At 45.1% G+C, this 14915-nt stretch overlaps 1 protein-coding gene across 2 annotated transcripts in view; it reads left to right on the top strand.

Moving 5' to 3' along the window:
• Nucleotides 1-14915, top strand: part of LOC140190250 (proto-oncogene tyrosine-protein kinase LCK-like) — a 103174-nt gene that overhangs the window by 56055 nt on the left and 32204 nt on the right. For both annotated transcript variants that reach the window (XM_072246817.1, XM_072246816.1), the window contains exon 9: nt 6025-6204. In XM_072246817.1, coding sequence (XP_072102918.1) covers nt 6025-6204 — 180 coding nt within the window. The remainder of the gene's footprint in view (nt 1-6024; nt 6205-14915) is intronic.

Below are 14915 nucleotides of genomic sequence, written 5' to 3'. Positions count from 1 at the left end.
CATAGCTCAAGCTCTGCTGTCCCTGCAACATCCTTGTGAAACGTTTCTACACCCTCTCTCACCCTGATCACATCCTTCCTGGAGCATAGTGACCAGAACTGCCCACAGTGTTCCAGTATTCTTGTACTCAGTGTCCTGACCAATGACGACGGGCATGTTGGATGTCTTCTTCACCACATGTCTACCTGTGTCTCCACTATCAGGAAACAATGTATTCATACCCCTGGGTCTTTCTGTTCTGCAGCACTCACCAGAGCCCTGTCATTCACTGTGTTAGCCCTGCCCTGCCCTGCCCTGGTTTAACTTCCCGAACTGCATCATTTTGCACTTTTTGAAGTTAAACTCCATCTGCCATTCCTTGGCCTACTTTTTGAATTGATCTAGATTCTGTTGGAACCTTGGACAACCTTCTTCACTGCTCACTAACATGCACCTAATTCCCTCCCATGTCACTGGTGTAGGTGACAAACACACGTGGTAAATTAGGTTACTGTGGTGAAGCATGATGGCCTAGAAGAGAACCACCTGGCTGCAGAGCAGATGTGCGTTTCGTCATGGTAACAGATGCCTGATTGTTATCTCATACATCCTGCTTCACTCTTCACAACCCGAAGGTGGTGAGAAATCAAGGTGATCCTCCTCTCTTCTGCTATTTCCTCTAAGGATGTTGGCCAGGATTCACTCACTTCCAGTCTTCTCATGGACACAATCATCAATTGACTCGAACTGGAAGATGCTGTGTGAGGACAACCCTCACACAAAGTAATCTCAAAGCTCTGCTCTCTTTCTGTGTCTGTCTTCATAAGACCATAAGTCATAGGAGAAGAATTAGGCCATTCAGCTCAGCCATTTAATCATGGCTGATTTACTTTCCCTCTCAACCCTCCTCTCCTGCCTTCTTGAACCTTTGATGTCCTTACTAATAATGAATCTATCAACCTCTGATTTGACCCAGTGACTTGGCCTCCACAGCCATCTGTGGCAACAAATTCCACAGATTTACCACCGTCTGGCTAAAGAAATTCCTCCTCACCTAAACGGATGCCCCTCTATCCTGAGTCTGTGCGCTCTGATCCTAGACTCCCCCATTATAGGAAACTTCCTCTCCACAGCCACTTTCTTGAGACCTTTAAATATTCAATAGGTTTCAATGCAGCCCCTTCTTTCTTCTAAACTCCAGCGAGTGCAGACCCAGAGCCATCAAACGCTCCTCAGGCGTCATTCCCAGTATCATTGTCATAATCCTTCTCTGAACCCTCTCCAATGCCAGCACGCCTAAAACTGCTCCAACTGCGGTCTGACCGATGCCTTATAAAGCCTCAGCGTTACATCCTTGCTTTGATATTCTAGTCCTTTTGAAATGAATGCTAACATTGTATTTGCTTTGCTTATTACTGACTCAATCTCAAGTTAAAATTTAGGATTTCCAATTCCTTTCCACCTCTACTTACTAAATTCATTCCCCATTTAGAAAGTAGACTATGCCTTAATTCCTTCTGTTAAAGTGCATGACTTCCCTACGTCATATTCCATCTGCCATTTCTTTGCCCTTTCTTCTAACCTGCAGACTCTCTGCTTTCACAGCACTAGTGGCCCCACCACCTTTCTTCGTAACATCCAAAATTTGGCCACAAATCCATCAATTCCGACATCCAAAATCATTGATATAACCATATAACAATAACAGCATGAAAACAGGCCACCTCGGCCCTTCTAGTCCATGCCAAACTCTTACTCTCACCTAGTCCCACCGACCTGCACTCAGCCCATAACCCTCCATTCCGTTCCTGTCCATATAGATGTCCAATTTAACTTTAAACGACAACATCGATCCTGCTCAACCACTTCTGCTGGAAACTCATTCCACACAGCTACCACTCTCTGAGTAAAGAAGTTCTCCCTTATGTTACCCCTAAACTTTTGCCCCTTAACTCTCAACTCATGTCCTCTTGTTTGATATATAAAGTGAACAGAATAGGTCCCAACTCTGACCCCTACAGAATTCCACTGGTCACTGGCAGCCAACCAGAAAAGGCCCCTCTATTCCCACTCTCTGCCTCCTGCCAGTCAGCTTGTCTTCTATCCACGTTAGTAGCTTTCCTGTAATTCCAGGGACTCTTATCTTGTTAAATAGCCTCATGTGCAGCACCTTGACGAAGGCCACTTTAAGATCCAAGTAAAACACTCATTCTCCTTCGTCCATCTGCCTGTTACTTCCTCAGAGGCTTTGCAGATGCTCTGTGCTTCTCACCCCAAGAGAAGAAAACATGTTGGAGACAGTTCTCAGGATTAGATATCCTGACATTCATAACAGAAATAAAAGGTGTTTTATTTAAATAAAAGGTAATCCCCCTGCTGTCCGCAGGGGTCGTTCCCTCTGCAACTCCCTTGTCTATTCACCCCTCCCCACTAATCTCCCTCCTGGCACTTATCCTTGCAAGTGGTCTAAGAGATACACCTGCTCATACACCTCAATTATGAGCCCCAGGCTGTCCTTCCAGGTGAGGCAACACTTCACCTGTGAATCTGCTGGGGTGGCTTATTGTGTCTGGTGCTGCTGATGCAGCCTCATCTACCTTGGTGAGACCCGTTATAAATTAGGGCACCGTTTCATCAAGCACCTCCGCTCCATCTGCCAAAAGTGGAACTTGCCGGCGGCCAAACATTTTAATTCCAATTTCCATTTCTGTTCCATGGAGGAACAACACCCTATATTTCATCTGGGTACCCTCCAACCTGACAGCATGAATATTGATTTCCCCGTCCCACCTTTCTCTGTTCCCCATTATGACCCTTCACTTCTTCACGCCTGCCTATCACCTCTCCCTGAGTCCCTCCTCCTTCCCTTTCTCATATGGTCCACTCTCCTCTCCTCTCCTGTCCTATCAGGTTCTTTGTTCTCCAACCCTTGACCTTTCCCACCCACCTACCTCGATTCAGTGACCACCTCCCAGCTCGCCTCTTTCCCCTCTCCCACCTTTTAATTCAGGCATCCGCCCTCTTTCTTCTGAGCCCTGAAGAAGTGCCTCGGCCCAAAATGCCGACTGCCCACTCATTTCCACAGATGCTGCCTGACCCGCTGAGTTCCTCCAGCATTTTGTCTGTGTTGCTTCGGATTTCCAGCATCTGCAGACTTTCTCGTGTTTTTAAAGACCAGTTATAGATAAAGTCCTGTGGGGAAATCCCAGTGCATTTCAAACGCACCAGACTTGGTGTTCTGCAAAACGGAGGGGTTGCTGTTCTGTTGTTGAATGTAATAGATTGGAAAAGTGTAAAGGAACTCATGGGACAGTGGGTATCCCCTTCCTGTACAGACAGTGCAAAGATAATTACACAAGTGAAAACTTTGACTTCCCTTATCACACAATATTGGCAAATATTCTGTTATTAACCAGGTGCCAACAGGTTCACCAAAGTTCATAGAGCAATGTGATCTTTGATCTCTTCAGGACTAGAGTGGATTATAATGTTTAGATTACTTCACTGCAGAATGGCATTGTTGAACTGCACTTTCTGTTGCACCTAAGAATAGCTGAGGTGCTAAAGGCCAGATCTGTGGTTGATACAGTAAGGCAGAAAATCAACTGCTGCTATATTTTATTTTCAAGGTGTTAGAAAGATGTGTCTGTCTGGCCTGAAGTGGACCAATGAGGTGTGAGGTAGGGAAGTTGGTCAAAACTTGGTGGGATTCCAAATCTGTGCATGGTTGAAATTTAAAACAGACCTGGTAAATTGATAATGGTGTCAATGATTAACTTGTCACTGAGAAATGCTCGCTCGTATGTGCCGTGCCATATGACATGGGCGATCATGGTCTTGACCATGATTATTCTTGGCATTTTTTTCTGCAGAAGTGGTTTGCCATTGCTTCCTTCTGGGCAGTGTCTTTACAAGAATCAGAGTCAGAATCAGGTTTATTACCACCGGCATGGGATGTCAAATTTGTTAACTTAGCAGCAACAGTTCAATGCAGTCTATAATATAGAAGAAAAAAACAAAATAAAAAATAATAATAATAATAATAACAAATAAAGAAATAAGTAAATCAATTACGGTATATATATATATATATATTGAATAGATTAAAAATCATGCAAAAAACAGAAATAATATATATTAGAAAAGTGAGGTAGTGTCCAAGGTTTCAATGTCTATTTAGGAATCAGATGGCAGAGGGGAAGAAGCTGTTCCTGAATCGCTGAGTGTGTGTTTTCAGGCTTCTGTCCTGACGGTAACATTGAGAAAAGGGCATGTCTTGAGTGCTGGATGTCCTTAATAATGGACACTGCCTTTCTGAGATGCTGCTCCCAAAAGATGTCCTGGGTACTTTGTAGGCTAGTGCCCAAGATGCAGCTGACTAAATTTACAAACACCTGCAGCTTCTTTCGATCCTGTGCAGTAGCCCCTCCATACCAGACAGTGATGCGGCCTGTCAGAATGCTTTCCACCGTACAGCTATAGAAGTTTTTGAGTGTATTTGTTGACATACCAAATCTCTTCAAACTCCTAATAAAGTATAGCCGCTGTCTTGCCTTCTTTATAACTACATCAATTTGTTGGGACCAGGTTAGATTCTCAGAGATTTTGACACCCAGGGATTTGAAACTGCTCACCCTCTCTACTTCTGATCCCTCTATGAGGATTGGTATGTGTTCCTTCATCTTACCCTTCCAGAAGTCCACAATCAGCTCTTTCGTCTTACTGAAGTTGAGTGCCAGATTGTTGCTGCGACACCAGTCCACTAGTTAGTATATCTCACTCCTGTATGCCTTCTCGTCACTCCCTGAGATTCTACCAACAATGGTTGTATCGTCAGCAAATTTATAGATGGTATTTGAGTTATGCCTAGCCACACAGTCATGGGTATATAGCGAGTAGAGCAGTGGGCTAAGCACACACCCCTGAGATGCATCAGTGTTGATCGTCAACGAGGAGGAGATGTTATCACCAATCCACACAGACTGTGGTCTTCCGGTTAGGAAGTCAAGGATCCAATGCAGAGGGAGGTACAGAGGCCCAGGTTCTGCAAATTCTTAATCAATTTTGTGGGAATGATGGTATTAATTGCTGAGCTATAGTCAATTAACAGAATCCTGACGTAGGTGTCTGTGTTGTCTAGGTGGTCTAAAGCCGTGTGAAGAGCCATTGAGATTGCATCTGCCATTGACCTATTGTGGTGATAAGCAAATTGCAGTGGGTGACCCCGGCCATTATCAACACCCTGGGTCCCCTGCTCCTTCCCTTTCTCCTATGGTCCACTCTCCTCTCCTATCAGATTCCTTCCTCTCAAGCCCTTGACTTTTCCCACCTACCTGGCTTCACAGATTGCCTTCCAGCAATCCTCTTTTCCCTCCTCCCACCTTTTTATTCTGGTATCTTCACCCTTCCTTCTCGATCCTGAAGAAATGTCTCAGCCCAAAACATCGACTGTTTACTCCTTTCCATAGATGCTGCCTGAGCTCCTCCAGCATTTTGTGGGTTACTTAGATTTCCAGCATCTGCAGATTTGCCCGTGCTTGTGATTATCAATACTCTTCAGACATTTTCTGCCTGACGTCAGTGGTGGCATAACCAGGTCTTGTGATGTGCACCAGCTGCTCATACGACCATCCACCACCTGCTCCCACGGCTTCATGTGACCCTGATCAAGGGGCCAAGCAGGTACTACACCTTGCCCAAGGGTGACCTGCAGGCTAGCGTTGGGGAGGAGTGCCTTAAACCTCCTTTGGTAGAGACGTATCTCCACCCCACCACTCAGCTACTGACAATGACGTTGTTTATTTTCATTCCTAATCGTTCCTACAGAGGTAATTAAGAGTGAAACACTTTTCAGATCTGGAGTCACAGACTGGACAAATTTTAAGAGTAGGTTAAAAGGTTGGCACTTCATCATGGACAGAAGGGCCCGTACTGTGCTGTACTGTTCTATGTTCTATGAACCTCATTTGTCCAACACAAGAATGTGAGATCGAGTGAACATTCTGCAAATGGAATATTTATTGCTCCCTATGTCTCTATTTGCAGGTTACTATAATGACTACACCAAAGTCGCCATTAAATGTCTGAAGACTGGCAGCATGTCAGCTGACTCATTCCTTGCTGAAGCCAATTTGATGAAGACTTTACAACATTACAGACTGGTGAAGCTCAACGCCGTGGTCACCGAGGAGCCAATCTACATCATCACAGAGTACATGGCGAATGGTAAAGTGGCCTAACCCTCCTGGTTGATTATTATTGTCCACATATTAAAGAAGGCAAAACTGTGACCGTATTTCATTAAAAGTTTGAGGATGTCACCAAAAACACTCACAAGTTTCTACAGGTGTACCATGGAGAGCATTCTAGCTGTCTGGTACGGGGGTGGGAGGGGTGCCACAGTTCAGGATTGTTGTAAACTTAGTCAGCTCCATCATTGCCACTAGCCTCTCCAGCATTCAGGAAAAAGGTGGCATCCATTATTAAGGATGCCCATCACCCAGGAAATAGGTTGCAATAGGTACATTAAATGTCAGAGAAATGTATACAATACACATCCTGAAATTCTTCTTCTTCGCAAACATCCACAAAAACAGAGGAGTGCCCCAAAGAATGAATGACAGTCAAATGTTAGATCCCCAAAACCCCCCCCCGGCTCCCCCCATAAGCAGCAGTAAAGCGACGACCCCCTCCCCCCGACCAGCAAAAAAACATCGGCTCCCCCCACCGAGCACTCAAGCGTGCAGCAAAGCATCAATAAAGACACAGACTTGCAGTACCCCAAAGACTACTCATTCACCTGGTATTCAACATACCACAGGCTCTCTTTCTCCCTAATAAGGGAAAAAGAGGTGTCCCCATTTCACAGTGAGAGGGGAGACATAACAAAACAACTCACTGATTTACGATGTTAAAAGTCTGTTGTGTCTCTTCTTCTGAGCTTTGTGCCCAAAGAACTCGGGTCTCTGGGCACACAGCCAGCAGCCAGCTCATTGCTTTCAATTATCCGTCTCCCACAACGCATCAGACAACACCAACACTGGCCTTGAATCTACCCGCCTCCAGAGCCATGAAAATCCGGCACACGGAAGGTGCATTAGTCTTCCAGGCCGCATCGAAAAGCGGCCGGTCGTGAGGCCCTGAAGGCAGATCCCGTCTTCTTCTCACGCCCTCTTCTCATTACTACCATCAGGGAGGAGGTACCGGAGCCTGAAGACACACACTCAATGATTCAGGAACAGCTTCTTCCCCTCTGCCATCCGATTTCTAAATGGACATTGAACCGATGAACACTACTTCATTATTTTTTCTCTCTCTTTTTGCACTAATTACTTAATTTAACTTTTTAAATATATACTGTGTAATTCACAGTTTCTATTACTATGCATTGCAATGTACTGCTGATGCAGGTGAACAAATTTCACGGCATATGCCGGTGATATTAAACTTGATTCTGATTACATCATGGGATTTCTTTTATGTACACTGTACGGAACCATCTAAGCAGTACCTTGGGTCCATTTTCCTTTGTTTTGTTAATATCTCTGTAATATTTTCTTCCCTCTTCTTTGCCCCTCGTCCCCACCCCCATTTCTCTCCCATGTTCGTGGATTACACTATTATTGCAAAGACTCATGGAGAACCTGCCTCCAGATCTGGATTAGCTTTGGCAAGATACCCAAAGGCCTTTGTGCATTTTCTCACCCCCCGTTTAAGACTAGTAAATTATTTTATTAGATTTTTTGAAAGTTTCCAGCTCCCAGCGCCACTACCGCCTGCCATTATCCGAGGGGTCCGTGGACCCCTGCTCCATCGTGTCACGGTGAGGTCAGCATGTATCCCTGAGAAAATCGGAGAATGGGGCCTTGAGGTAAAGACGGGCTGCAGTCCACGGCCTGAAGAAGCAGGTTCACTCTGCAGGCTTGCTGTTAATACTGTGGCCGCTGCTGATAACAGCAGCACCTCTCACGGGTTTCAGCATCAAATGTACTTCATGGCGCTTGCAATTTTGTATGTGCTGTGTGTGCTTTGTGCTGTGTGTGACTGTTGGTACTGCGTTTTGTACCTTGACCCTGTAGTAATGCTGTCACGTTTGAATGTATTCATGTATGGTTAAATGACAATGAAACTCAAACTGAAATGCCTGCATTCCACTGGGTTCCAGTAGAAGAACCACCTCTGAGGCTGCTTTCAGCAGAATCAAAATCAGAATCAGGTTTACCATGTTTGATGTACTCTATGTTGTGGAATTAGATGCTTTGCAGCAACAGCACAGTTCAATACACAATATATACAAAAAAAGTCTAGAGTATAGAGTCAGAGAAAACTACAGCTCAAAAGCAGGCCGTTCCGGCCATCTAGTCTGTGCTGATCCATTTAAACTGCAAAGAAAAGATAGATTCGTAGGTCAAAGGGAGAAGAAAAATAGTGAGGTAGTGTTCACGGGTTCATTTGCAAACACTAGAGAAAATCTGCAGTTGCTGGGAATCCGAGTAATGCACACAAAACGCTGGAGGAACTCAGCAGGCCAGGCAGCGTCGATGGAAAAGAGTAAACAGGTCCTGATGAAGGGTCTCGGCACGAAACATTGACTGTTTGCTCTTTTCCATAGATGCTGCCCAACCTGTTGAGCTCCTCCAGCATTTTTTGTGTGTTCACGGGTTCATTGCCCATTTATAAATCTGACGTCGGTGAGGAAGAAGCTGTTCCTGAACCACTGAGTATAACACCTGCATTGTTGTAGCTTCATTAACAAGGGTAATGGACCATTTCAACCTTCGATCCACCCTCATTCTCCTAAACTCCCGCAGAGCCATCAAATACTTCTCATGCATTAACCCTTCCATTGCCCTGATCATCTCATTAACCTCATCTGGGACTTCTCCGACGCCAGCACATCCTTCCCTGGATATGGGGGCCCAAAATGGATTACGATATTCCAAAAGTAGTCTGTCCGATGTCTGAGAAAGCCACGGCATTGCATCCTTGATTTTAGATCTAACTGCTACTCATACGTTAACCCTTTCATTCCTGGGAGCATTCTTGTGAACCTCCTCAGGACCCTCTCCAATGCCAGCATGGTCTTTCTTAGATAAGGAGCCCAAAATTGCTCGCAATACTCAAAGTGTGGTCTGACCAGTGCCTCATAAAGCCTCAGCATTACATCTTTGCTTTTATATTCTAGTCCTCTCGAAATGAATGCTAATATTGCATTTGCTTTCCTTACCACCAACTCAACCTACAAGATAACATTTAGGGAATCCTGCACAAGTGCTCCCAAGTCCTTTTGGTCTTGGATTTTTTGAATTTTCTCCCTGTCAGGAAAATAGTCTACACCTTTATTCCTTTTACCAAAGTGCAATGACCATACACTTCCCAACACTGTATTCCATTGGCCACTTCTGTGCCCGTTCTCCTAATCTGTCCAAGTCCTTCTGCAGCCTCTCTGATTCCTGCCCCTCTTTTTGGATCACCTGCAAACCAACTTACCAGCGTCTCACTGATCTCATCTGAAGCGTTTGTGATACAGTTTCTGCAGAATGAAAACCAATGAGAAAACGATCCCACGTTGCAGGGAAACAATGACATTATGAGGTGCGAGCAGTTCTGCCTGTGTCTGCAGTAAATTAGGTCATTTTGTTGCTGGAGCTCTCGTTTCCGACTTCACTAGGCGAAGCGGTACTTGAACGCACTAAACCAAGAGCAGCTCTATAATGTCAGAGTCGATAACTCTGCAGACAAAGGCTTTGAGTGATTGGGCACTAAGTGTTTGTTCATGTTGCATAATCGCCAGATTAGTTTATGGCTCTGCACGCCGATTTTCTTTGAGAAACATGACTGACATTTCTTTTCCATGGGAAACAGAAATCCCTGGAGAAGTGTGTTTGTGTTCAAACTCGCTTTTGGCAGAAACTATAAATATTGCAGCAATACAATTGCCAAAAGGGAAACATAAATTTTCCTCAGAGTTAATTAATGATTTTATCAACAATCAGGTAGATGACGGCTCTCAGACTGTGGACAAGGTCCTAGTAGCGAAAATTCCATTCTGTAAAAGCAGTCCAGTGAGATTATAGGACCATAAGATACAGGAGCAGAATTAGGCCATTTGGCCCATCACGTCTGCTCCGTTCTGCCATTTCATCATGGCTGATCCATTTTCCCTCTCAGTCCCAATCTCCTGCCTTGTCCCTGTATCCCTTCATGCCCTGACCGATCAATAATCGATCAGCCTCTGCCTTATGGACGGCACGGTAGCGTAGTGGTTAGCACAATGCCTTACGGTACGGGCGACCCGGGTTCTGTTCTCACCACGGCCTGTTCCGAGTTTGTGTGTTCTCCCCGTGACCACATGAGGCTCCTCTGGGTGCTCTGTGTTTCCTCCCACAGTTTAAAGGTTGGTAGATAAATTGTCCCGCGATTAGGCTAGGACTAAGTCGGGGGATTGCTGGGCGGCGAGGCTCAAAGAGCTGAAAGGCCTATTCCACACTGCCCCTACAGCCGCCTCTCGCAATGAATTCAACCAGTTCACCACTCTCTGCCTAAAGAAATTTCTCGTCATTTCTGTTTTGAAAGGACATCCCTCTATTCTGAGGCTGTGCCCTCTGGTCCAGACTCTCCCACCATGGGAAACATCCTTTCCACATCCACTCTGTCAAGGCCTTTCAACCTTCGATAGGTTTCAATGAGGTCTCCCCTCACTGAATTCATACAATGTTACATAGAACATATGATAGTACATACAACATAGAACAGGAAAAGACTCTTTGGCCCATCATGTCTGCATTGACCAGGATGCCCATCTAACTAATCCACTCTGCCTACACATGGTCTACAGTACTGTGTAAAGGTCCTAGGCCTATATCTATAGCCCAGGGTGCCTAAGACTTTTCCACGGTACTGTGTTTGTCAACGTGGAGCGGAGAGCGAGTATGTAAATCTGGCGGGAGCAAAGGATGTTGGAAATGACGAGGGTGGAGCGCCACAGGAGGGGTGTGGGACAAGGAGGTGGCAAAGAAGGAGTGCCAGGGGTGCCAGGGGTGGGGTGGGGGGGTAGAAGGAATGCCAAGGACTGGATGGAGGGTGGCGTGGGTGCAGACACACCCAGCCCTGAGACACCAGGCAAGGTCATTTGATTCCGAACAATCGGTTTATTGATCATTACAGAATGTCTCTTTGGTGCTTCCTGCTCCCTCCCCTCTCCCTTCCCCCTTTCCCTAACCATGATTCCCTTTTACCTGACCCCTTCCCACTCTCAGTTCACAATAGAGACCCATATAAGAATTAGGTTTATTATCACTCTCGTGTCATGAATTTTTTTTTGTGGCCGCAGTACAGTGCAATACATAAAATTACTACAGTACTGAGCAAAAGTCTTATGCACCATAGCTATACATATGTACCTGAGACCTTTGCCCCGTACTGTGTCTCTCTGTAATTCCTGTCTGTTTATGCATCTGTCTAAACACCTTTTTAGCATTTCTATTGTATTTGTTTATACTACTTCTCTGTTCCAGGCACCTACCAAACGCTGTGTGAAAGAAAACTTGATCTGCAATCTCCGTCAAACTTTTTCCCCTCTTGACTGCACTCTCTATTATTTATCATTTCTATCCTGAAAACAAAAACACCGACTATCTGCTCTATCCATGCCTCTCATAATTTTATGAATCTCTCTCAGCTCACCCCTCAGACTCCAAAGTTTCAGAGAAAATCCAATCTTTCCTTATTGCTAATACTGTCTAATCCAGACCACATCTTGATGAACCTTTTTCACAGCCCTGCAAAGCTTCCACGTTGTTCCTGCACACAATATATACCAAATGTGACCTAACCAAAGCTTGATGCATCTGTAACTTGACTTCCTGACTTGAACTCAATGCTGCAACCAACGACAGCAAGCGTATCAAATGCAGCTCTTTGAGACCTCAAAGTAGTCTGTGCAGGTTTGCGAAGAGAATACGTGCAACAATACAGTTCTAACTCAGTGTTTCCCTCCCTGGGTCCATGGATTCCTTGCTTCATGGCATAAGGAAGGTTGGGAAACCCATACTCTAATTGATTTGCCTGTCTCATGTCAGGAAATGTAGGGAAAGCCTGACCCAAAAACAGAGAGGCGGAGATAATTTAGCAGTAAACAATGGGAGGGTGGAGAGGGAAGAGATGGCTTCGGGGCTCTGATGTTTCTATCATTCATTCTCTAGGGTTTCTTGTTTTATAGATGTCTGTGAAGAGTAAGAATTTCAGGTTGTATACTGTGTACATTCTCTGATATTAAATTGAACAATTTGATTTGAAATGATAACTTTATTAATAGACAGCAGAATTACAGGCCAGGAGGGGCCACAAAACTAGAGAGAACAGAAGCCAAACACAACAGGCAACAAGGTCAACTTCAGGCAGGAAGAGTGAAAGAGGAGCAACTGGTTGAGCCCAGCTGGCTCAATGAATGAACAAGGACCGTGGCTGATGACTGGGTTTAAATAGGCTGCAGGTGGTGAACCTGGAATGAGCAGCAGGTGAATCCCATTAACTGGGTGGAGACTGGGAAGTTCCTGCACGTGTAGGCTGAGAGGTGTTAGTAGGAGCAGGCCTGACAGTCATGTACTTTGGTGAATGTGACTCTCAGAAAGTTTCAAGATACAAGGCTCTAATGAAGGCATTCTGCCTACTGTATGTGGCTTACAGAGAGGATTTACTAAGATGTTGCCAGGTCTTCAGGAGTTGAGTTACAGGGAAAGATTGAGCAGGTTAGGACTTTATTCCTTGGAGCATAGAAGAATGAGAGGGGATTTGATAGAGGTTTACAAAGTTATGAGGGGTATAGACAGAGTAATTGTGAGTAGGCTCTTTCTACTTAGATTAGGAGAGATAAATACGAGAGGACATGGCTTTAGGGTGAAAGGGGAAAGGTTTAAGGGGAATTTCTTCACAGAGAGTGGTGGGAGTGTGGAATGAGCTGGCATGGTAAATGCGGGCTCACTCTTAAGTTTTAAGAATAAATTGGATAGCTACATGGATGGGAGAGGTTTGGAGGGTTATGGACTGGGTGCAGGTCAATCGGACTAGCAGAATAAAGTTTCGGCACAGACTAAAAGGGCCAAATGGCCTGTTTTCTGTGCTGTAGTGTTCTATGGTTCTACAGTACGTACCCCACCACACTGAGAAAACAATGAACAAATGCTTACAGTGTACATTCAGAATGTTTCTGCTGTTTCTACTGGGATTAATTTATGAGAAACACTCCTTCTGAATTTGCACTTGAAATATTTAGAGGGGCTATTTTCAGACACACCATATATAAATATCTGATTCAGTACCCAGTGCTGCCTTGCGTTAATGAGAACCAGGGGATATTGGTATAACACTACCATTTCCTGTGTAAGGGCTGATGTTGTTAGGCAATTCGCTGGCTGTGTGAGAAGATTTTCATCTCCCTTCTTTGGTCTGAGTGTTGAACTCAGCCCTGGTGTTAAAAGATAGAGTGCAGTAGACTGTGCTGGCGCTGATGGCTTGGGGAAGCAAATCTTTAAGATTCAAAATTGCTTAATGCCACTTCCAGTACACAAGCGTAAAGGAAAACAAAATAATTGTTACTCTGGATCCAATGCTACAGGATAAAAACACAATAAGATAAAGAACATAATAATTAAAAAAACAATAAATCTGTGAATATAAGCTAATCTTGTGTATGTTCATAAAATGTTGTTGGGGGTGTGGAGGGGTGGGTTAGCGGGTGGAGGTGTCGATCAGCCTCACTGTTTGGAGAAAGTAACTGTTTTTGAGTCCGGTGGTCCTGGTGTGGATGCTACACCATGATGGGAGTGGGACAAACAGTCCATGAACAGGATGAGTGGGATCCTTCTCGATGTTACTGGCCCATTTCCGGCACATTTCTGTATCTACCTCCTCGGCAGCGGGTAGCTGGTGCTGGTGATGCGTTGGGCAGTTTTCACTCCCGGTTGTCGAGCCGTCATGTCCGCCCCAGTGTGGTGATGCAGCTTGTTAGGATGCTCCATACCTCTCGTCTGTAGAATGAGGTGAGAGTGGATGAGCCAAATCCCGCTCTCTCCAGCCTCCTCAGAAGGTCAAGGTGCCGGCGAGCTTTCCTGACGGTGTAGGATGTGTGCTGGGACCGTGACAGGTTGTGTGAGATGTGCACTCCCAGGAGTTTCAAACTGCTCACCGTTTCCACTGCTGCACCAAAGCAAGGGTCAGGAAAAGCTGCCAGGTTTCGGTTCCCATCGATGAATAATAGAACATAGAACAGGCCCTTCGGGCTACGATGCTGTGCTGACATTTTAATCTCCTCTAACATCAACCTAACCCTTCCCGCTAACATAGCCCTTCATTTTTCTATCATCCATGTGTCTAAGAGTTTCGTAAATGTCCCTAATGTATCTGCCTCTACCACCATCTCTGGCAGTACGTTCCATGCACCCGCCCCTCTGTGTAAAAACCCTGCCTCTGACATCCCCCACTATACTTTCCTCCAATCCCCTTAAAAATATGCCCCCTCGTATTAGCCATTTCCACCCTGGGGAAAAGTCTCTGGCTGTCCACTCGATCTATGCCTCTTATCATCTTGTTTACAGCTATCGAGTCACCTCTCATCCTCCTTCATCCCAAAGAGAAAGTTTCAGAATAATTTCAAAGTTCAAAGCGTATCTGTTATCAAAGTTTGTCTACTTTATACAACTTGAGATTCATCTCCTTACAGGCAGCCACAAAATAATGAACCCCAACAGAGCCCATTAAAAACAAAAGAAGGCCATCAAGCACCCAGTGTGCAGGAAAAAAAAATCAAATTGTGCAAACAGTAAAAACAAGTAGGCAGCATCCTGAAGTGAAGTTGACAATGCCAGGCGTCACCGCAGCCGATGCAGAAGTCCGCTAGTCGCAGGCTACAGCCTCGATCATATCTCGTTCAGTCCTCA

This window comes from Mobula birostris, chromosome 29 (assembly GCF_030028105.1).
Source record: "Mobula birostris isolate sMobBir1 chromosome 29, sMobBir1.hap1, whole genome shotgun sequence".
NCBI lineage: Eukaryota > Metazoa > Chordata > Chondrichthyes > Myliobatiformes > Myliobatidae > Mobula > Mobula birostris.
This window is presented reverse-complemented; position numbering and strand designations above follow the sequence as displayed.